We start from the raw sequence: 24,310 nt of genomic DNA on the forward strand, positions 1-24,310 counted from the left end.
TTCCTATGAGGACTGGAGGGACCTAGGTACATTAGGAATATGTTCTTTGGACACTGGTAAGTTCTTTCCTACAGTGTTATTTACTGGAACAGGTTGCCCATGGACGTGGTGACTGCCCCATGCTTGCAGACATTCAAGATCAGGCTTGATGGGGCCCTGAACAACCTGGGCTAGTGAGGTAGGTCCCTGCTTAATGCATAAGGATTAACTAGATGTCCTTTAAGGTTCCCTTCGAAGCCAGTTCAGGAGTCCATCACTACGTGCGCGGCGAGGCAAGTAAACGCTGAACGCCACATGCCACGTTTAAACTACGCGGCACGCCTGAACCCCCCTGAACCCTTCACACTAACTGCGCCGCTGCGCCCGGCCCCAGCTGCCGCCGTTGCCGCCTCTGCACCCCATTGGCTGGCACCAGGAGGCGGGCGAGCCCCGGCGGCCGGCCCATGCGCGGTGGCCGGAGACGGCCTGGCTTCCTGTTTGCGCCTCTCCGCTTCCGGGTCGTTGGGGAGCGCTCGGCGGTTGCTGTTGGGGCCGCGGTGCTGCCTTAGCCGGAGACGGCGGAGTGCGGCCGCCGCCGCCACTCGGGCGTGGGGCCGGGGGGCGGGAGGGGTGCGGGAGCGGTGGCACCCGCGGCGGCATAGCGCGGCGGGGCCAGGGGAGGGCCGCGGGGAGGCGGCGGCGGCGGCCTCCGCCGAGGCCTGGGCCGGTCCGCCGCCGCCGCCGCTCGGCCGATGCGCCCGGAGATCCCGCCATGGACAAGATCCTGGAGGGGCTGGTGAGCTCGTCGCACCCGCTGCCGCTGAAGCGGGTGATCGTGCGGCGGGTGGTGGAGTCGGCGGAGACGCCGTTGAGCCAGGCGCAGTGCCGCGCCATGTTTGCCCTCAGCACCCGGCTGGTGCTACAGGGCCCCGACCCCTTCCAGCGGCAGGTGGGGCGGCAGGTGCTGGAGGCCTACGGCCGCTACCACCGCGCCGAGTTCGAGGCCTTCTTCAACCGCGGGCTCGTCCTGGGTCTCCTGCAGCGCGGCTACGGCGAGCTGAGCAATCGCGACCCCGCCATCCTCGACTACATCCAGGCGGGGCTGCGCCTCATCATGAGCTGCCCCTCGGTACTGGAGCTCTTTGAGCTGCTGCAGGTGGAGGCGTTGAGGCTGGTGTGCGAGCGGCCGGCGCCGCCGCTCTGCGCTCGCCTCTGCCAGCTGCTGGGCGATTTCCCGCAGTGTTTGCCCCGCGGCAGGAAGCTCTCGCTCGCCTTCTGCCAGCAGCTGGTGCGCAGCATCGCCCACTTCCAGAGCCAGGGCAGCCGGGAGGCCGAGCTGCGCCTCTACGTCTCGCAGGTGACGCAGGTCAGCGGGCTGCTGCGGAGCGTCTGGAAGGCCGAGCCCGACACGCTCCTGCCCTCCCTGCAGGAGCTCTTCGCCGTCATCTCCGCTGCCGGTGAGCCGCCGCCCGTCGGGGAGGGAAGCGGGAGGGTGGGAACGTAGCGTGGGCGCTGAAAGAAGAGCAAAGCCCTGTTGCTAGAACCGGTCGCTTTGCAGGCAGTGTCTTGAAACCATTGGTCTCATGCCTGGATACTAAAGTGCCATTTTTTGGCTTTCGAGTAAGCTAAGTTGTTTTTTTTACCTTTTTGTTTTGTTTTCTTTTTGGTTTTGTTTTCGCCCAAACAAAAACTAGAGGGATGGTGGGGATTTAGCTGCAAAGCAGCCTGTTGTTTTAGGAAAACTGCCTTGCAATGCTTTATATAGTAGACTGAAGTGCAGCTTAAGGTGTCCAGTTAGGGAGAACGAAAACGGTTTCAAAAGCAGTCTTTCCTCAGTGGTCCATCCAGCCTTAAGTCTACGAAAGCCTGTTTTGTCTATGAAAGTGGAGTGTTTGTAAGGACTGTATAAAACTAGAGCATCATAGGAAGGATTCACTGCCTGACTCCTGTAGGTGCTATTGTAGATAGGTCCCTTCTGACCTCAAAAATCCGTGAAGTGTTTTATTAGCTTACATTGGAAAGTGCCTTTGCTGTTGAGGCACCTGGGAAACTTCACATTCTGATATTATTTAGTCTTAAGTGGTTTGGTTAGCAGACAGTCGTTGTGATGGGAAGTAGCTGCATTGGATTCCTAACCTTAACATCAACTACGATGATCAATTGTAAGGTGGAAAACCCCCACTTCCACTTCTCTTCAACTATGATGATCAATTGTAAGGTGGTAAAACCACACTTCCACTTCTCCAGATGGTGGAGGAGGAAGTTGACAGATTAGTGCTCTCTCACACGGATATTTGATGAACAAAAGGAGTTTGTGGCTTGGTGTTATTCATCAGTTGGAAGTTTTTTATTTGGTTTGTGGTAACAGACTATTAAATGTAGGATAGCCTTGCTATCTCCAAACTTTACAACTATAGTGAAGGTGTAGTGTTGATAAAGTACTTTTTTCCTGGGAGTTGTCAGTTTCTTACCTTGTGTCATGTTCAACTGTTACAGATACTTCATTTGAACCTTCTGTTGCGCTGGCAAGTCTTGTGCAGCACATACCATTGCAGATGATTACAGTACTCATCAGGAGCCTTACTACAGATCCAAATGTGAAAGATGCGAGTATGACTCAAGCTCTATGCAGGTACTGTATTGCTTTTAAGAGGGGGAAAGTCTCCATTTCTTGCCTTTTTGTTTTTTTAAAGTTATTTGTCACTTAGGTTTCATTGAAAAAAAAAATCAACAAACAAATCAGAAGAAAAAAACAGTCAAAGCCCCTTTTAAAGTGGCATCTTGTGCTACATTGTTTAGAATGTCAAGGTAGTCTGTGTTTGTGATGCTGTGGATGTTGGTTGCTGCTTTTATAATTAATGTGGCTTCTTATTCTTTGCTAGGATAGATGAAGAAGAAAAAGTTAAATAGAAACCAAAAGGAAGCCTGTTAGACCTCCCACCTTAACAGGGGTGACTTACATAGGGAACTTTGTGGGCTTTACAGTCAAGCTGAGAAACGAAGCCTTGATTTCAGTTGACTTTTCTACCTTTCCAAGGTGGCTGTCTCACATGATTGTCTTACCCATCATCTCCTCTGCAGAGAGGAGATGATTAGAAATGAGCTTTACTGTTTATTTCTGAAGGTTCTTTTCTGCTTAGATGCCTTAATGATTTTCTACTGGGATTCACGAGGGACAGCCTCGTTTCCATCTTCACTCAAGCCCCCAGAGGTTTCTTGGTCGTTGTTTGAATAATGGAATAGAAATGATGTGAAGACAATTGCACATTATGCTGCCTGTCACTCATCTAAACATGAGTCAACACTGAGATTAGTAATACTCATAACAGGCTGTGATTCAGATTGCAGTCTTGGTTAGGATCTTCGGATACATGAATAATAGTGAGGCAGGAACATGCCAGTGGGATAAATATAAAAACCTTGAAGTTCTTAATTTTTTTAAAAGCCTGTGGAACAGACTGTTGCTAAGCTCTGAAGGGTAGAAAATGAGTAAAGCAGTTAAGCAGGAGGCTGTTAGAAATTTGTATTGTTTAAAAAGCAGCTTCTAAAAAGGCTTACAACTAAAAAGTAGTATCTGCTGTGGGTTTTTTTACCTGCATCCCTTTGAGTAGTGTAATACATTCATGTAGAACAGCACTTACATATATTGGTGAAATACTGAAGTCTTTTTTCACACTGAAAACATTCCCTATACTTGCATTGAATTGAGAAGCCATAATTAAATTGAATATATAATTAAATACAAGAAGCAGCATTAATGTTGTAGTTTGGGGTAAGGCATTGTTTAGGGACTTCAAAAGAATCTGCTTCACTGAACAGTTAGCAGTGTGCCCAGTCTAAAATTCAGAACTGGGAAGTTCAGAGGGGTTTCTGCATGCTAATAAATTGCCAGTGATAGGCTTCTTTTCATGTCAGAGCAGTTTTAAGATTTGTCATTACCTGCTTCAACGCAATGTGATTGTATGGTTGTAGCTTTAGAATGGCTTCTCTGTATGCCTTTGCTTAGGGAAGTGTAGCAGTGCTGTTGTTCCTCTTATTTTTGAGAGGGAGGTATAGTTTTGCCTGATTTATTCTTTGAAGTAATACTTGATTTTAACAGTCTCTAGTTCTGTTCCATGGAACTAACATTTTTGATGCCCTTCGATTTTGTGTGTAGATACTCAGGTCAATGCTGTATCCATTTTTTTCTACCTCTGCCAACCCTTTGCAGTAATTACTCTTTTCTGTCTTGGAGTAATTTTGAAGAGGGTACAGCAGCTGCAATGTCTGGAGCATCAAATGACAGTTAGTGTTGTCATGCTTTCATCATTCCCAGGAGATAGAGAACATGGGCACAACAAGGAGTCTAGATGAGTCAACAGAGGTCTGGTGACTGCAAGTTAGAGATCTTGTTGCTCACTTCCTAAGGATGACTTCCATGGCACTTGCAGAGTCTGGCTCCAGTTGAACACAGATTAGTTAATCTGTAATCAGAAGACTAATCGATTGAATCACTGCACTGAGATGTTACTTTAGGCACAGATTTTCATCAGAAAGGGTGCTTGCTTGTTGGCACCATTGATTTGTTTTTAATTGGCTGAGTTGCTGTTAATAAGCTCAGCTGAATCATGAAACCTTACCTGAAGCATCTGTGAGGAAAAGCAGAAAATGACTCTTCTGGAATATATGCCTACTTTAAGGGTCTACTTTAGAGGAAGTTGCCTGCAGATACTCAGTTTACACTTTAACACAAATAATCTTTAAGAGGAACTGAAAATTTTACTAAGTAAAATTTCAGCACAGATAAACCTCAGCTATTGTAATGTCCTTATAGTACCCGCTGCAATGTATTTAAAATTACCAGATTTACCTTTTCAACTGAGAGTATGAGAGCTGGTTTCCAGGAATATAGCCCTGAGTTCAGGAAGCTTCCTTTTTGAACTTGGTGGTCTGTTTGGTCAGGTTTGAGGTGAAAGATTTCAAGGGGATGTTGCCAGGTACAGGAACATTTCTACCTTCAAGTTTCTTGCCATTGAATAAAAATGTTAGCTTAGGCATTTGAAGGGGGAGGGTTCTATTTACTATTTTTATATTAAATAATTATCAATGACTCGAGGTGGAATTAAAATTCTTTTGCTACTTGGCTAACTTGCTTGCATTACCACTTGTAAGTCTCTGTGTAAGTATCTAACTGTCAAGGTAATACGTAGGATTTTTTTTGTTGAGATGAAAATTGGTGGCACATTAGGGTTTTGGTTTGTTATATGTTTATTTTCTTTTTCATTGATCTTCCAGAATGATTGACTGGTTGTCCTGGCCTCTGGCTCAGCATGTGGAAACATGGGTGATTGCACTGCTCAAAGGCTTGGCTGCAGTCCAGAAGTTCACCATCCTCATTGATGTCACTCTGCTTAAGATTGAATTGGTATGTTGGAAAAAAAAATCCGAAAAACCCCACGCCAGCCTTTCAGAACTGAAGCAGTGGGGAATGAATTTGCCACAGCTATGCAGTTGTGTAGCATCTTTTATATTACTACAGATAATATCTTCCATTTAGATCATCTTTGCAGAATAGTATCTGTAGCTTTCAGTTGCATGTAATGATTCTGTCTGTTTCAAATGACTGTGGAGCTGGAGATCTATTTACACTGTTACTGAAATTTCACTTCCTACACTTACTGAAATGAATGTGGATTTTTTTCCCCCCAGGTATTTAATCGACTTTGGTTTCCTCTAGTGAGGCCTGGTGCCCTTGCTGTCCTTTCCCACATGTTACTTAGTTTCCAGCATTCTCCAGAAGCTTTTCATTTGGTAAGTTACTAAACAAATGGTCTTCAGTTCTTTGAAATGTCATTAAAGTGTGATTTCTATAGTGGCTATAAAGAGTAACACAGTTGATGCAGTTGAGTTGTCTTTCATTCACGGTTTCAGAGTCCTATTTCTGTGGTTCACAGGCCACTAGGCTTTTTGACTTCCAGGTTTGACCAGTAATCTGTAACTGGAAATGAGTATTGTTCTTCCTGCTGTGTGCTTCTTTCTGGCAGTAGCATCTGGACACTGCATTCTGTCTTGATATACTTCTGGAAAACCATTTTATGTGGTGTGTAGTCCACTAAGAAAGTTGGGCTGTGAGCACAACTGTTTGGGGAAATAAGATAACCAATTATCTGCTATTTATAAATTAATCTCCCTGGATAGGTGCATGAGACTGCTTCAAGTGAAGACCTTTGTAAACTGAAGGACACTATTCACTAATGGCTACTCTTCAATATACAGTTCATCAGTTAAAACAGTAGAATAACTAGGCTATGACAATGACTGTTCATTGAAAGTCATCAGGGCCTCATCAATACCTTTTTCCTTCCATTTAAGCAACCTTCTTCATTATCATTTTTTGAGCTACTGTTGTCATTTCAAACCTTGCACTTGAACTCACTTGTTTACTTTTTTGTAGTAAATGGTCTGAATGCAAAGTGGTTCAATACACATTTGATAAACAAAAATGTTTGTTGCAGTGCATCTAAGTTAACTTTGCTCTTCCCTGTGCTTGAGCATCAGTAACATAAATGGTGTGGGTTTTTTAGTAGCAGAAAAACACTGTTTTGCACTTTGGTGTAGAACTTAATCATGATGTGGAATTCTAAAATCTACTGATACAGAATTTTAATTCAACTTCAAGCTAGAAGTGAAACTTTTCTGTGTTCCAAGTGTAACTTCCAGTATCATGCAGCATGTTGTAAGTGAGAATTTGGCTCTCAATTTGGGAGCTGAGAACCTTCTCTCCACTCCTCCCTTGTGCTATGTGCAAAATTACTGTGTCAGATCTGCTGGATACAAATCTCATTATTTGGGCTCAATAATTACTTGCTCATTGCTATATACCCACATACAGAAAGTGGAGGAGGGATGTTTGCCATTGCAGCTTTCACTGTTGACTCTGTAGTACACTGAACACTTAATCTTTGTGAGTTTGTTTTGGTAAGCAAGACATCTCCTAATCCAAAAGAGTAGGGTTTATTTCTCTGAGATGTAAAAGTATTTCTTACACTTGGGGAACAACTGATACTTGAGAAAGTGGCAGATGAATACTTTGCACCTGGACTGTTTTACTTGGGTATGTTGAGGCATATTAATTGTTACAATTTATATTCTTTATTAGCTATCATATTCTTGTAAATTCTGTTCTGTTTCATGTCTTTACTACCAAACAATTTGTAATCTAACTTGTGATGATAAATTATTCCATCCACTTCTTTCACAGTAAATCCCTTTTGATCACTTGGGAGCTGACAGAGGTGTCTAAATTGCTGTGGTTCACAGTGGACAGTGCTTACTCTTTGGGACTGCATTGACATAACCTTCTACTTGATTTAACACTTCTGTTAGTCTCATTCATTTAAAAACACAGAGCTGAGCTGAAGAAGGGCAAGGAGGTGGAATAAACATTTCTGATTTGTACCCAATTTAAAATAGTAATGAGTCTAAACTAAACCACAAATATGGTAATGTGAGGAAAGCTTTTTATAGCTTGTAGTAAATTTGTCTTGGTTTATTGAGCCTAGCTCCCTCCCTCACTAGGTGGAGCTGTGAGCCAATTTCCCTCTTGTAAATTGAAATCAAAATAATTTATTAATTGGCTTCAGCTCCCAGAAGTTAAATTCTGTTTAAGGAAAATTTTGAGGTTGGTTTTAAAAACTGTATCTGTCATTTGAACAGGTTACTGCACTGTTAGTGGAGGTACAAAAGCAAACTGTTTCCTGTTAAAATCCTTAATAAGACAAGCACATTGGACACTTGACTGTTTAGAATCTTGCCATGCATTTCCTAAGCTCATAAAGTCCCAAAACTTGGTATATGAGTAAAGAGAGCATTGAATGATTAATTATGCTGTCAGGCAATTGACATGAGTAAAGAATAATGTGTGTTTGTCAGGTCATTGTTTCTCAATCACTTATTTGAGAACAAAAGTCCTCTGTCATTTGGCACGTGTTAAACAGGGAAGTTGTTTGTAGAACAGAAAAGCTGGACAAACGCAATTAACACTCTTGTTTTGTTGGTTTGTTTTCCCCTTCAGATTGTCCCACATGTGGTCAGCTTGGTTCACTCCTTCAAAAGAGATGGCTTACCTTCCAGTACAGCCTTTCTGATGCAGTTCACTGAGTTGATACACTGTATGATGTATCATTATTCAGGATTTCCAGAGCTCTATGAACCCATTCTGGAAGCTGTTAAGGTACATTAGGAATGGTAAAAGGATGGAATGGTTTTGTTTCGTTTACCCAAATATGAAATCCTGCAGATCTAAATTGTTGAGAACATCCACTAAGAGAAAGAAAATTTGTCCTGGTTGTCCTTGATATGATTGTAGCAGGTGTTAAGAAAATCCTGAAATGAGATCCCTTATTAGAAGTGGGCCATGAGGATGATCAGAGGGCTGGAGCACCTCTCCTATGAGGACAGACTGAAGGAGTTGGGGCTGTTCAGTCTGGAGAAAAGAAGGCTCCAAGGTGACCTTATTGTGGCCTTCCAGTATCTGAAGGGGGCCTCCAGGAAGGCTGGGGAGGAACTTCTCAGGATCTCAGGTAGTGATAGGACTAGGGGGAATGGAATGAAGCTGGAGGTGGGGAGATTCAGGCTGGAGGTGAGGAGGAAGTGCTTCCCCATGAGAGTGGTGAAGCCCTGGAATGGGTTGTGCAGGGAGGTGGTTGGGGCCCCGTCTCTGGAGGTGTTTAAGCCCAGGCTGGATGAGGCTCTGGCCAGCCTGCTCTAGTGTGAGGTGTCCCTGCCCATGGCAGGGGGGTTGGAACTAGATGATCCTTGTGGTCCCTTCCAACCCTGACTGATTCTATGATTCTAAGTGCAATCTACTTTCTGAAGCTTCATGTAACTCTTGGTATACTTCTGTGAGGCTTATTCTAGGCATTTAATTTCAAGCCCATGCTGTAAACAGTAACTCTTCAAATATAAGAGCACTGAAAGTGTTGAAGTAGGTTTTGAGGTGTACTTGGCATGGTGTTAATCTTCGGGGACTAGCCAAACAGCATGATTAAGCCTTACATATTAGTACTGTAGTGAGTATTGCATACTTCTAAGGCTAAAGGATGCTGGTGGTGTTCCAAAGCAAAATGCAGGGTTTAAAAATAAATAGTTAAATGCATAATGCACTTAAAAAACCCTAAAGAGCACCCCAAAACAAGTGGAAAAAAATGGGGGGACACTCACACAAAACCAACCAAAATCTCACCAAAAGTTACTGGGTATTACTGCCTGATTTCACAGCAGTAATATTGCAGTGAAGTGTTTAGATGTTTAAAAGCTCCTGTCAATTTAATTCCACATATTCTGAACTTAATTCTTACCTTTTTGCTTTCTGGAGGATAAAGGATGCTTTAGTCATCTCTTGAAAGAAACTTGAAATTTGAGAGGGAGTTCTTTGTGGTAGAGAGGATTCTGTGAATATGCAGGTCAGAGATGACCACCAGCCTCTTAGTCCTGCAATTTGATTGTTAAGCAAGCTTTGAAGAAGAGAACTTAGTGGGGGATTGTATCTTCGAGGCTATCAGGGATAGCAAGACCCTGAAGGAGAGTGCAGGAGCATGTGAAGGCTGCTGAATGGCAGTACCTATTAGAAAAACCTATTAAGTGCAAAATGTTTTTCTTGCAGGATATGCCCAAACCCACTGAAGAGAAGATTAAGTTGATTCTCAGTCAGAGTGCCTGGACTTCTCAATCCAGTTCTTTGCCATCTTGTTTATCTAGACTTTCTGGGAAATCTGAAACTGGCAAGACAGGTCTAATTAATCTAGGAAATACTTGCTACATGAACAGCGTTATTCAGGCACTTTTTATGGCTACAGAGTAAGTCCTTTTTAACAGCTCTTCTCATTGCAAATTAACTGTTGCAGTTGTTGCATTCTTGCTTTTCACTGCATATTAACAGCTTGCTAGAGCTGAGTGCTGAAATCCAGCTCTGTGAGACTGCAATTGTAAACATGAAAAATCCTGATCCTTCTGTCCAGTGTCAAAAGGCACTGTCCTTTTTTCCTTTTTGTCCTTCCTCCCTTCACTACTGGAACAGCTTATGGTCATGCTTTTGTTTTAATCTGGAAGCTATTGCAGAATGTTTTCTCTGTCTGTAGTCCATTCTTTACACATTTACATGTTTAAAGAAAAAGGCTTTGTGCAGTGTTAACTACTACTGTGCAGTAGTTCTGCAATCCAGGTATGGAAAGGGCGTGTTACGTGTTTTGGTTTCTTTCAAACTGAAGTTATTACCTGAGCTGGAATGATAACTGTTGTTAGAAATCTAGCGAGGAAACTAATGTCTGTCTCCTTATGTTTTCAGTTTCAGAAGGCATGTTTTATCTCTGAATTTAAATGGATGTAATTCACTAATGAGAAAATTACAGCATCTCTTTGCATTTTTGGCCCATACTCAGGTAGTATGTCACTTTATTTCATCTGCTGTTCTTTAAGCTTAGCTCTGTATACCTGAATTTTTTAACAAATGTGATGCCTTGGGGGGGGTGTCTTGAGCCTTTTAATGTAAATGCAATAGATTTGTAGGGGAATGAATCTGCTGTTAACAATTTAGATAGTGTGGATTGACTTAGAAATTGAGATTTTTGCGAGTGGAACATCTTGACCTAGTCTTGTTTTTTTTTAGCTGGGTAGTAACAGATTTCCTTTAAGAAACCAAAATGAAAAAGCCAACTTGATGTGCAGGCTGACTTGATGTAACTTTCTAGGATTAACAGTGACTTACTGCAGTGGCTTTTACAGTACGTTTTATTGTGGTTCAGATTATAAAGTGGACTTTGTTCAATGTGCAGAATATTTTGCTAGTGCTAGAAAGACATAAGACACTGTTGTTCTCTTTGAATAACAAACTTATTATGAACGGGTTGAGGCTGGATGGCTCTGAAAAATAAATTGGTACTTGGGAAATACTGGGGTTCTCAAGAAAGGAAAGATTTTTAAGCTTGCCAGCAAGAACAGCAACTGCCATTGCATGTAACATCTGGTTGACACTCGCTACACATTTAATATTTGCCTGCAGGATCCATTACTTTTCTTTGTACTGGAGATGATTAGTACAAAATTAATGGCTCGTTCTTCCTATGATTAAGTGATTTCAGTGTTTGTACACCAAGTGTTTCATATGGTTCCTGTAGAATAATGTAGTCCAAAGTTCAGTGGTAATTACCAGAATAAGGTAACCAGCTTTTAAAGTAGTTCTTTTGTAACCTTGTCTGTCCCTCTCTTCCATGAACAGAGGGAGGCATATGCTCCTAGAATTTTCTTTGAGGCTTCCAGACCACCATGGTTCACACCTCGATCCCAGCAGGATTGCTCAGAATATCTCAGATTCCTACTAGACAGGTACAGTGATTCTGCCATTGATGGGAATGAACCTACAGGTTTATCACAGAATGGTGGAGCACTCATGTTAACAGTTCCACTGCATGAGCTGGAACTCTAACTTACAGGCCTGGCTGTCACTGGTTTTCTGTTTGGTCTATGAAATGCTTTTCAGGGATTTAATCTGTGGTAAAGTCTGGGTGACATTTTGTATTCACATCATTTAAAGTAGGCTGTAGTTGTACCAATGTTCCATTTTTGCAAGTCTAAATGTGGGTATTTTGTTGGAGTCTTGATCCCATTGTAAAATTAATGGGGTTACTGCAACTATTTTAGTTTTGCATCTGGGATTTCATGCTGGTGGAGATAGCTACGTTTCATACAGGCCCAAGAAGTCATGAAGAGATGTACATGCATTTATAACCAGTTCAATAAGCAAATTTAGCTATGGTACAGAAAAAAAAACCCACAAACAAAACCAACCTGCATTTATTTGTCTTGCTGAGATGTGGTTTAAGTAATAGTGTTTTATGACACATTCCACCTCTGGAGAGAGTTTATCTCAATAGTAAAACACTGTTCTTTTAATTTCCCTTGTGTTTGGTTTCTCTTTGGTTTTTCTTGCTGTAGTTTCTTAACTTTCTTGGCTACAAAATCCTGACCTTTTCTTTTCATTGGAAATAGTCTGGCACTAGATAAATAGCTACTTGTTCTCTTACAAACCAGTGCACTGGAGAACTGATTTATTAAGATAATGTGATGGTAAATAATAGAAACTTTGTTAGAGGGTTTTCCTAATACTTGCCAGTTCTCTCAGTTACAGCCATTGTGTTTTGTTTTATATACAATGAAACTTGCATTCAATGCATCTGTACTTCTCATACTGTTTTGGGTAGTACTGACCTGTATGGTTCAGCTTGCTTTTATTGAAAATAGCAAATAGTTGGGGTTTTTTTAATTTAAGACTCTTCTAGCCACTTAAAAATGGTTGTTTGGGTTTTGGGTTGGTGTTTTTTTCAGTTTAACTGGAGGGGGGGAGGAAGTCTGATCTACTGCAGCAATATTTGTTTGGAAAGTAACACAGCTACTTGGATTTATTATTCTTGTGTCTTCAGGCTGCATGAAGAAGAGAGAACCTTGAAAGCATTGTCTTCAGCAAAGAATTCTGAAAGTATAACAAATGAAGAGTCCCAAAGCCCAGAAGCTGTTCATAAAGCACAAGTATTTGCTGAAGCACCTTGCATGGGAAGTGAGGAAAGAACACTGATAGAGAAGATGTTTGGAGGCAAGTTAAAGACTATGATATGCTGTTTGAACTGCAAAAGTATGTCTCAAAAGGAAGAAGCCTTCACAGATCTTTCTCTGGCTTTCTGTCCTCCAACTTCCTTGGAGGATGTTGGCCCAAAATGTATGGAACACTCTGAAGTGAAAGATGACTACATGGTGCAAACTAATACTTTAACAACCAGTCCTGCTGGAGAAACACCACTCAGTAATTTGGAAGTAAATGGTGGATGTGACACAGTCATGAATGAAGGAGCCACAAAAGATTTTTCTACTGAGCCAAACTCTGAGAATACCACAAATTCTGAACTCAGCAAAGTTCAAGATAATAGAGATGTGTCTCAGAGGCTAGTAGGTAGAAACACCCTGTCAGTTACAGACTTACTTAATTATTTTCTGGCACCTGAGATCCTCAGTGGAGACAATAAGTATTATTGTGAGAAGTGTGCCTCTCTACAGAACGCTGAGAAAACTATGCAAATCATTGAGGAACCTGAATACCTCATTCTCACTCTTCTGAGATTTTCATATGATCCAAAGTGTCACATAAGGCGCAAAATTTTGGACAATGTGTCTCTGCCACTTGTTTTGGAACTGCCAGTCAAAAGAGCAACATCCCCTCTAGCTGTGGTTTCAGGTGGTTGGTCTGCTGGTGTTGAGATTTCTGATATTGGAGAAAACCTTGCTAAAAAACTGAAGCCATCAGGTGCTGATGAAGTGACCTGCCCACAATTGGTGCCCTACGTGTTAAGCTCTGTGGTGGTTCATTCTGGTGTGTCCTCTGAAAGTGGACACTATTATTCATATGCTAGAAATGTTACTGGGTCAGGGCCTTCAGGACTCTGTCACCAGTCTACAGCTCTTTCTTTAGTTTCTCCTCAGGATAAGTTGTTGACAGAGGATAGTCCTTGTACTATTGTAGAAAATGATCTGGATGCTGAGATGCCAAGAGAGTGGTTTCTGTTCAATGACAGCAGAGTGACATTTACCTCATTTCAGTCAGTCCAGAAAATTACCAGTAGATTTCCAAAGGACACTGCTTATGTTCTGTTTTACAAAAAACAAAACAGCACCTGTGGATTCAACACCAGTTCAGCAAATGGACTCTGGGTGAATGGAGACCCTCCCCTACAGAAGGACCTCATGGATGCCATTACGAAAGATAACAAACTGTACTTGCAGGTAAGATGGAAACTGTATGTGAAGTGGTCTCCTTAAAACTCAGAAGAGACTAACAGAGAAAACAAGTTAGCTTTTAAATGTTCTGATATGTTCATGTTATAAATCACCCATCTTGCTTCCATTTTCATGATGCTGGACAGGGTTCGTAGTAAGGTTGCTACCATTGGGTGGGAAGCATCAAGGAAAATGGCTTAAACTCATTTCAGTTTGAAGTTTTAGTGATTACACAGGCTGTGTAATCTCCTGTAATTCTATGCAGGAGAAGCTTTCCAAACAGTTTTCATATTTGTTGCTTTAACTGTAAGAGTAGCTAAAGTATACTTAAACTTCTCAGTGGTGTGCTTACTAATGCATTTTCTTTTGGCGTGAAGGTCTGTTTATAAACTCTGCTTGCCCAAGGCTGGAGCCACTAAAATGAAGACCTGATACCAGTGACTAGATTCCATGTTCTCTTTGCTGCCTGTTCTGCCTCTCTGTGTGTAGGACCAGCACTGCCAGCTGGGCTTTTCCTGTGGTCTGAGAACTTCACCCATCTGTAGGCACCTCTTGAGTTGCCGTTGCGAAACGTCACTGTCCTCCGCACATTGTTGTGGTCTGCTTTGAGCACTACTGCTGCTTGGATGGTGTAACAGTAGAAGTGTGTTTTACTGTGTGCTCTTTGGGTGAAGGTGTCCCTGTAAGAGTTCTAGGTTTATTGAAATTAGAAACACTAGATTCAGATTAGAAATGAGCACTAAATTTCGCTGTGGAAGATCAGTTCTAATAGATACAGGTACTTTACAAACAAATAAGGACTTAGAGTTTCAATTGAAACTGCCGCTGTTTTCACACTGTGGCTAAAGTATTTGTGTCCTAACCATCTTTGCTGATGTGCCACCTCTCTTCTCATTGTGCAAGGTAGCACAACATGGGCTGGTGTTTCATTACCCTCACTGCAAAAAATGTCTTCCTTATTTCTAGTCTGAGTCTCCTCCTCTTCAGTTCAGAGCCACCACCCCTTGTCCTGTAGAAACAGCTCCTAATCTTTCTTACAAGCCCCCTTTAAAGTATTGAAATTCTGCATTAAGGTCTCCTCTGATCCTTCTCCAGGATGACAACTGCTGCTCTCTCAGCCTGTCCTCATAGGGGTGCTCCAGCCCTCTGAAATAAAAAGTGTCTTTTAAATAATTCTGATTTAATGGTGACTACCTGCATATGTGTAGCAAAGGCTTTTCTCATACCTGAAGAGAAGCTATAGCCCTATGGAACAAGCAACATTTTCAGGGTATCAAGAAAATAATTTGTTAAATAATGAAATAAATCAGAGACATTTCTTTAAGAATAAACATTTTCAAGACCATTTGGATACCATTTCTGGAACACTCTTAAGAGTTTAATTACTTTCATGTTTTTTAGTACTGCTGTATACTTAGGGCCAGTGAAATATCAGTATGATTTTGTAAAAGCTGATGTCATTTGGTGCATGTGCACAGAAATGGGGTTTGGGTAATCCTCCAGACTACAGCTTTCCCTACAGAATGTGTATCTGAAGGAATGAAAAGCTCAGAGTCATTTTCTCTTATAGCTTACTTGTGAAAACCAAATGTCGGTTTCTTAAGCTTTCCCTTTATGATCGTTATATAGTCCCCCCAAAATGACAGACAATATTTTTCCCCAAGTTGTGGGATTGTTTTGTTTTGGATTCTTTTGTCAGTTTTGGATTCCTCAGTATTGGTTTTCTTTGTAGTACGCAATCTCAGAATTGTTGAGATCTGGCCCTTTCCTCAGTTTAAATGAGGCTCATCAGAAATGTTCAGTTCTTGTTTCTCTCAAATTAACACTAGTGTTGTTGTATTTTTGAGAAGTCCCATCTGATTATTGTTCAGAGTTCTAAACCAATATTTTCCTGCTAAACTAAGAGTGCACTTTGCCCTGAGAAAGCCTGTTCCAAAAAATCTCTACCTTACTGTTTTTGTTTTACTATCGCATACCAGTTTACCACATGGTAAACTGAAAATGTTTTCACTTCAAATAACAAAACCTGCAATGTGGGTAGCTCCCTCTCCAGTTCAAACACATTTAAAATCCTCTTCTGGGAACATGTGGAGAACAGGAGATGGATGCTCTGTGTCATTCAAAGTCCAGAGGACTGTATTGGCTGTCAAGTTTTACCTACTTGATTTAGTGTTTTATCTAGTTTGGGGACAAATAAGATCAGGCTGAAAACATTCAGCATTTTTTTGCAGAAGCAAGGGTAGTTGTTGCAGAAATACCAGTGCTGGATGCCATATGTGGTGGGTTTCATGTAGGTTAGTGTTAGTCAAGTCAGTCTGTACCTTGAGAGAATGAAGAAATGTGCTCATTTAGCCCAAACTAAAGATAATAAAGCATTTATTTTGCATTTTACCTGTAGTTACCTCTAGCATCAAATACACAAATAGTGCATGAGGTTTAATACCAATACTGTGTTAAGAAACTTGAACAATTGATGATTTGATCACTGCCACATATTTCTTTCATGTGTGCATATCTAGTGAGCCCTTCTGTCCATTACAGAGAATGTTTTGTACATGGTAGCAATGAAGCATGATCACAGCTGAGGATTATCCTGTTCTTTATGCATTGTGGCTACTTAAAACCACCCTTCAGAAGTGGCTGACAAAAGTGATACTTGCAGCTTACTTACACTCTCTACTCGATGAGCTGCAAAAGTCACCTCTTGCACTTCAGTCACAAGCAGGGCACTGTGTTGTTGCTGTTCCTAGCAGTACTTCTCCTTTCAGCTCTGTAAGGTAGCCTAGTGACAGTGGAAGTATCAGTGGTGTTATGAAAGGTAGGTCAGAGAACACACACACAAAGTCATGTAGCTGCATAGCTGTACCAAAACATCTTGCTATTCACTAACTGCAGTAAGGCAAAATAAATCCTGTGTCTAGCTAAATCGGGGTGTGGGAGGGAAGTCTTAGCTGTAAGACTTCAATGTTCTTCTCTTTTTCTACTGTTTTAATTTTTTTATATTTAATAGAGCATAATCTGCAAGCTATTTTTGATGCTTATTTTCTTCTGTGGCACGTTTTGTTAGGTAAAACTCAACTGCTGGGGTTTAAGAGGCATAAACTTGCTGGAAAACAGTTCTGAGAACTAAGTGGAGGAGGGAATAAAGAACCTCCCTTTCTGGTTTGGTGCTGTGCTTCAGTAAAACAACTTTCCCTGAAATATCTAACAACAACACAACCAAACTAGCCCAAGTAGAGTGTAGGAAGTCTCTCACTCTTTGTTTTTTAAGAGGTTCTGTTCCAGTCTCAACAGTTCTGCAGTGTAGCTTTTCAGCTAACCAGGTTATTTGTACAAGGCTGGTTATTTTACATAAAATTTTCTGTTGATTTCTAATATTAGAAGCAAGTGTTCCATATTCCTTTCTTATGTCTAACAAATTTACTTAGGTTTTGATGTGTTTTATAGTAAGCAGGTACATAAGAATTCACATATTGCTGGAGATAGCATACTGTCCTTTAGGAAATGTCTGGGTAGACACTGTCCTCCAGCTATCTTTTATGTTTGGGAATGAGGATGCATTTCAGTTCTCAGTAGTGTGAGAGAGTTTCAAACTTAGGGTGTGTTTTTCTGAGAGGGCAGAGTAATTTAAGCCCACAAATACTATTTCTAGCACCTGTGAAAGTACATGGGCAAGACTAAGTTTAGTGCTTCCACGGTAGTATAATATGAACAGTCTTCCAGGTTCTTGGCTCTGCTCCTTGCTATTACCAGGAGGAGAGGAAGAAAAGCAGTAATTCAAGGTGACCCATGTAATTACTGAAACCCTGTTAAAATTTCCTCCCATTGCCTTTGGGGAGGTATGTAGTGACGAAGTGTCATGTGAAGGAGTCTATCAGTATGAGCCTTAGCACCTGAATATTTTAATTTTGTTTCCTAAAGAAGCCTATACAGTCTGCTGTCTTTCTTCCAGAGCCCAACAACACCTGCCTTCCCTCTATTTTTGAAGCTCTTGCCCAATTTGAGAAAAGGATACTAAAGGCAGGAAATTGCTGCAAGTTTTATGAGACTAGTCGGCCAGAGACAAAATAGTGTATGGTATCTGTAATGAGGGGATAAAAAAACCTGTGCTCATCCCCCTCTTAGATGTCTAAGAAGTCACATGGGCATTCAGCTGAAAAAGCAGCTGGCAGGAGGCTGTGCTTTTTTTATTCCTGCTGTTTCTGCAGGTATTTTTTTTTCCCAGCAGCTGACCCTCGTTTTATGGAGTGCTTCAGAGTTCCTGATACTTACTAATGTTAAAACAGAGCTAGCAATTACCCATGAAAGTTAAAAAGCTGCACTGAATGGAAAGTAAATAGCTTGTCCATCTCTTTGCCTTTCATCTGAGTAGGTTGTTACTCTGTGCAGTTGGAGTAGAATAAACAACTGTCTTTTAAATAATTAACATTGATTTGATGGTCTTGCCTCCCTCTTTGGCATCCAAGAACAAGGGCACCTTAAAATTGCTGGGATGAAAATTGATGTGAAACATGCTAAACACAAATTTTAGCTCTTGATCAGCAGTCTAATTGTTTAGTGACATCCCATGTCTGTGACTTTAGCATTAACTTCAATGGGTTTAGTTATAAATCACATATCCTTAATTATGTTCAACAAAATAGGACATCTCAGGTTGGCTGTGGATGGCCACCTTGAGGTTCAACAGAGCCATTCGCTCTTAGGAGTCTGGAATGTAGTCATGTCACTTCAAAAGTGGTTTCAAAATGTAGTGGAAAGAGAGGGGTTTGAGGTGGTTGTGTTTGTATGAGTTTTTTTAATTGTCTTTATTCTTCCATTTCAGGAGCAAGAGCTTAGTGCTCGAACACAAGCACTTCAAGCTGCCTCAGCATCCTGCTCTTTCCGACCCAATGGATTTGATGACAATGACCCCCCAGGAAGTTGTGGACCGACAGGTGGAGGAGGAGGGGGTGGGTTCAGTACTGTTGGTAGATTAGTCTTTTGACTATGAAGACAACCTGGAAAACACTGGTTCCAAAGCAGCCCCATACTGCTGAGGACAACCAAAATCCTGAACATTATCAGATGTTGTACCAAGTTTTGAGACTTGATCCTTGCTCAAAAGCAGATGGTGGGGGGGTTTGGTTATGTTGTATTTGAAATAAATAAGTGCATAATGGAAAAAAAAGCTACCTCTTAAAAATTCAGTTGTTTTTCTAGTGAAGTTGTGCTTGCCCAAAAGACAGAAAATGGAGATTTTTAAGTAGTTGCTAATGACACTGCATTGAACTGAATGAACGTGCTTACATCTGTTTCTATTATCCTCATCCCCTGAATGAAGAAAGTTCATTTTTCACTCTTGATGGTATTGCTTCATGTGGAAATCCTTTCAGATGGGCTAAAGGGCATACATGGTCTCTCACCCCCACCTTGTTTTCAAATCCACTAGCTTTATGGATTTCTAGAGAGGATGCAATTTCTAACGAAGGCAATAACTTCAATGTGACATGAGACAGTACTTTCCAGATGGAAAATTACTCAATGCATTTCCACTGTAAATGTAAAACAAGACAAAATAATTTATAAGTATTTGCTAAGTTGTTTTCCAACAAAGTGCATGTTCAGTAGGAACAATGTTTTTAAATAGGAATTGTTAACTTTGTAGCATTTCTAATTGTTTTGAGGATTTTACAATTATTTCAGGGAATATATCTGAAGCGTGTTGGAAAGGAAGAGATTTTGTATGTGCCTTGCAGTACTGTAACTTAAACTCTCTGAGGCTGCAGAACAAGGGGAAAGATGTTAGTAGGAATTACTTTATTTATTTTTGTCAGTATTAGAAATCAGTACACTTAGAGAAAGCTATTAGGTTTCCAAAAGTAAGAATCTGTTAGTTTAAAATACAGTTAAGTGTAGTGCCCATTTGGTTTGCTGATGGGAAAACAATAGATACCAAGTGATCTGGAACTTCTGTGGCCTGCCTTGCTAAGAAAAAGCTGGTCATGAATACTAAGCTGTGTGTAGTAATCCTTGCTGAGAATCTGTGCTTCTTCCTTTGATGTTTTGCCTTCTTACTTTGCTTGTGGTGAGAAATTTCTGGTGAATCCAGGTTTTAAATGTCTGCAGGAGACCAAAATGAAGTTGTCCCATGGATCAGTGTTTGCTTCCTCTTTAGGGCCGGCGGCGGCTGAGGATCCACTATTTAATAGTGACAGAAATAGTGACTTTGGGTTTGATGTGCAATGAGAATAACAGAAGCCAAGGAATTATTACACTGCTGAATCTGGTGATTTAATTCTTAACTTGAATCATCTTGTAGTGAAGTGTAAATTTACTTAAAGTATTTTTACAAAACTCTGCACTGTTTCAATGTGGTTTTATATTCTACTATGGCAAAGTGCATCCTTAAAAGCATGCAAACCTGGCAGGTGTTAGCTTAACTGTACAGAATAAAATTCCTAGAAAATGCCTTTTTAAAAAAAAACAACATTAAATAAGTTGAGAAAATGAAACCTTGTTGATATGGTATGAAATATATGGAGTTTAGCCTGAAAGGTAACTTGGCTTGCAAACTATTTTTATATTATCATTGACACTCTTCTATTATTTGCTCTGCTATGGGTTCAAATGTTAGTGCTCAAGGAAGTGAGAGCAGATGACTTAAATTTTCTGGTAGTTTCCAAGCTTGATTTTGGCTGGGTTTAGAACTTGTGCTTTGACCAACACTTTGATTGCTATCACAGTTGGAGGTCTCTGAACCAGATGCTTAGCCATGGAAATATGGAATGTTATGAGACCAGTGTGAGGAACGTTCTCATTTCGTTGTGCTTGGACAAGGTTTACTTGAAGCTTAATTTGCCTTGAAATTTCTGTCACTTTCAGTCCAAAAGGAGGTTTTATTTCTTACTAAGCTTCTCTGCCAGTTAGTTCTGATTTTAAACTGTTTTGTATGATGAATTTGTCTTTCTCTCCCAGATTGTGAGGGCGCAGTATAAAGCTGTTTACTGTTTGCAGTACAATGGGAGTATTTTTGTCTCTCTGAATCAGTTTACTCTTTGTTTTATAACACTAGTAGGTAGTAGCAGGAGCAAGTGTTTTTACTCTATATGAAATCATAATTTTGTAATTGTCAGTTTGCTTTTTGTTCTCACAGTAAAAATCCCAATTCTGTAGCCTCCCCAAGAAGAACGTGCAGTACGAGCTTTGTATAGCTGTTGTAATATTCATTTCATGCGCTCTTAGAAGGCTTTCTCTGCCTTTGCCTGTTCTAAATTAAGTGTTAAATATGAAAGATTTATTGGTATTACTCTCACAGAAGCTTGGGTTTCCTGAGGTATGAAATGATGGTATGTCTCAAACTGAAGATCTCTTTCCTTTGCCCTGTTGGCTTCTGTTGACACAGTTACTTTGAGTTTTACAAATACATTTTAAAATCCAGCGTACTTACTTACAAATCTGCTTGCTGAGCTGCTAACCATCATAGGCCAATTCATGCCTAACTGGGAGAGTTTCCACGTGGAGATCACTTTTACAGTGGTGGTGTTGCATGCTCCCCTCTTCTGGACATGATGTGGGAGAACAATGTACATATGCTACTTAGATTTCTGTTGTCTGTGAATGAATGCTGGGTGGTTTCTTTATTGACCTGTTCAGCTCCATTCTTAATTTGCTTTCTAAGTTGAATCAATAGCAAGATGCAAAATACATAATACTCTTTCTGAAGCCTAGGGGTTTTGCTGTTTCTTTTCATGAAGGACACAATGTTGTACCACACTCAAGGTTGGTTTGTCTTTTGAAATCATACTTCCTTTGCAGAAGACAGATTGTGTTTTGGTCTTTGTTTTAATGGTCAGTGGAGTTGTGTTTACTTTTTGCCATGAAGTTTGTTTTGTACAGTGCTTTGTTGTGGAGCATTACAGTGGATTGCTGTGAATGTCACCCTGTAACAAGTCATTACAATATCTACAGGCTTTTTATCCAGGATGAAGAAAGAAAAGATTTCTTTGGATAACTAAACAAATCATACCTTCTGATTAGCTCTTCTTCCTCCCCCCCACCCTTTTTCTCTTTCTCCTCTTGCTCCCTGCTCTGGAAGGTTGAACAGTTCTATTTTTGTATGTTGTGAAAATGTAATTTTCTTTTCTGCAGTGCTACTTCTGATTTTATACAAATGAGAGGCAAAGGGCAGAAGCACTGAGAGCTAAAGGAGCGTTAGAACAAAAAGCAAGTGGGTATAAACTTTCTGTAAATAAGATGAAGATTAGAAACAAAGTTCTTAATTACTAGCACTAATTTTGGAACAGCCTTCCAGGCAGAGAGACCTGCTTTGAAGGAAGAGCCAACTATATCTATTGAAGAAATGAAATGCAAAGTGGTGTCTGCATAGTAGGCAACTAGACTTGATAAACCAGAGGTCCTTTCTAGCCCCTTCTTAGAGTTTTGTACTTCTGTTGGGGTTCCCATCTTGGCACTTTGACAGTTTTAAGGCTCCAAGATGAAAGTGTAAATGGAGTGCTAAACTGTGACATAACCACAAAGCTAGACAGCTCTGTTTTGGGTGGTGTTGATCTCCAGTTTAGGGGAGTGAGGCATTAAAATGATGAAATCATGTAGAGTGTCACCTAGGAAGACTTGCCATCTAATGAAACATGCTCAGTTTCTTCTAATGTAAGGGCAATTCCCTGGTTAACAACCTGCTGGGGGATGTAATGGGTTGTAGCACTTGATATCCTCAGTAGGCTGTAATCAGATGTTAATTAATGGACTTTTTCGGTGGGTGAGCAAATGATCCATGATCTCAATGAGATTAGATGATCTCAACTTTCATGTTCCCTACACCCAGTCATCATAGGTCTACCTGAAGCTGAATTCATAGCAGTGAGTAGCATGCTTTTAAATTACATGGGTGTCAGGTCAAACACAACAGTTAAGAACCAAAAACTGTGTGACATTGGCTTATTTACATCCTGTTCTCTGCCCAGCATTGAGTAACAAGCAAGTAACCCTGTTTCAACAAGCAGGTTAAATAGACTTGGCCTATGAGCTGAGCTCTCTCTGTGGGACTGTGGTGTGTAGTGTAGCATTTGCTTGCCACTGGTGCCGCTTCATGTTCGCTGGAGTGGTGGAAGTAGCAAGATTGAGGGGGAAACAGACTTAAAACCAGCCAGAGTGAAGCAGAGATGAACTTTTAAAAATACCATATGCTGCTTTGTGACTTACCAAAAAAATACTTCTGTTTTAAGCCTCCTGGATTCTAGGCAGATGTGTGGATTCAGAATAGATATCTTTTGTTCCTTGGGATTTTTTTTCCAGTGAGGGTAATATTTTTAGGACTCCGTGGTGAAAGTGCTGGAATAAGCCTGTTAAAATGCACAACTTGCCACTGCCACCTTGGTAAACAGCATGCTGCCACGTGCACTGAGGAGCTGGGATACTTGCTGGCTGGCTTCCCAGATACTAACTGGAAGAGCAGATGCCTGTGAACTGTCCCTTGCTGAGCTGCCGTTAGGGACTTTAACCATCTAAATCTGTGGGTGGCCAGAGGCAGTCACCCCTGGAGTGCTACCTCAGCACTGCAGCAGTGACCACAAGAGAAGTCTGAGATGTAACAGCTGTTCAGGTGCTAGCTCAAGTGGGGCACAGTCCCCTGCTCTCTCTGTGATACCTGTGAGCTCAGAGCAGGGAGCTCATGGACCTCTTGGCCCACTGACAGAGCAGCAGCGTGCAGAGTTCAAGTGGTTGCACCTGGAGTTGGTGTGCAGGAAGAAGGGACAGGGTGGTAGCAAAGGAGAAGTGCTGGTGCAAGACTAAACTCTGATTACCAAACTGCAAAAAGGAAAGGATTGCTCTGCTTTAGTAGTTGCATATGTTTTAATAAGTTCAATTGTACCTGTTACCAGGTTGTAGCTTTAGTGCAATGCCACCAAAGGATACTCTCTTGTCAGTGCTGTTATCCAAGCTTTCTAGTATATCAGTGTGCTTGAGGAGAAAAAGCCTCCCCATAAGCATATTGCAAATAGGGAATATTTCAGATTGACATTAAAAACCAAGTCAGCAACAGGATATGATTGGGCTAGCAGTTGTAGTATCTTACAGCATCCTCGAGGCCAGTGGTCTCCAAACCTTTTGATTGCATGTCCCTATCAGTAAAGAGTTTGTGTGCACCCAATATATGTATATTTATTTAAAAGTGATATATGTGCTACTGACCTAATGTATTATGTACAGACACAAAAGGAGAGGTTGGAAAAGTATGAGCTACAGAGGAAATAAACACTATTTTTAAATTATTTACAATCTTGTTTACTAGTGGTACAAAAAACACTTCCTCCTTGCATCCACGTGGATTGTCCTGCACACACCCTTGGGTGTATGCACCTCACTTCAGAGACCCCTTCTCTGGGCTGTAGTCTTGAAAAGAGTTTTGACACGATGGGGAAGAGGTCCCTAATGATGGTTTCTTCTACTCAGTGAATCTAGACTGTTGTCATTACTTTATGCTGCATGACTATGTTTTGGATCTGTGTTTGTTCAATAGACTTCTTACACAATT

The 24,310-nt window shown here is 41.1% G+C and overlaps 1 protein-coding gene across 1 annotated transcript; it reads left to right on the top strand.

The window, feature by feature from the left end:
* The first annotated feature begins 696 nt into the window (after nucleotides 1-696).
* On the top strand, nucleotides 697-20,112 carry USP38 (ubiquitin specific peptidase 38). Its single transcript, XM_068154057.1, has 10 exons — nucleotides 697-1,436; nucleotides 2,476-2,611; nucleotides 5,254-5,383; nucleotides 5,668-5,769; nucleotides 8,033-8,191; nucleotides 9,623-9,816; nucleotides 10,304-10,397; nucleotides 11,234-11,340; nucleotides 12,435-13,785; nucleotides 18,602-20,112. The coding sequence occupies exons 1-10, from the start codon at nucleotides 752-754 to the stop codon at nucleotides 18,761-18,763; spliced, it is 3,120 nt and encodes a 1,039-aa protein (XP_068010158.1). The 5' UTR covers nucleotides 697-751; the 3' UTR covers nucleotides 18,764-20,112.
* Nucleotides 20,113-24,310: the final 4,198 nt, after the last annotated feature.

Source organism: Melanerpes formicivorus, unplaced genomic scaffold (assembly GCF_026170545.1).
Source record: "Melanerpes formicivorus ecotype bairdi unplaced genomic scaffold, bMelFor1.0.p_v2 SCAF_27, whole genome shotgun sequence".
Lineage (NCBI taxonomy): Eukaryota > Metazoa > Chordata > Aves > Piciformes > Picidae > Melanerpes > Melanerpes formicivorus.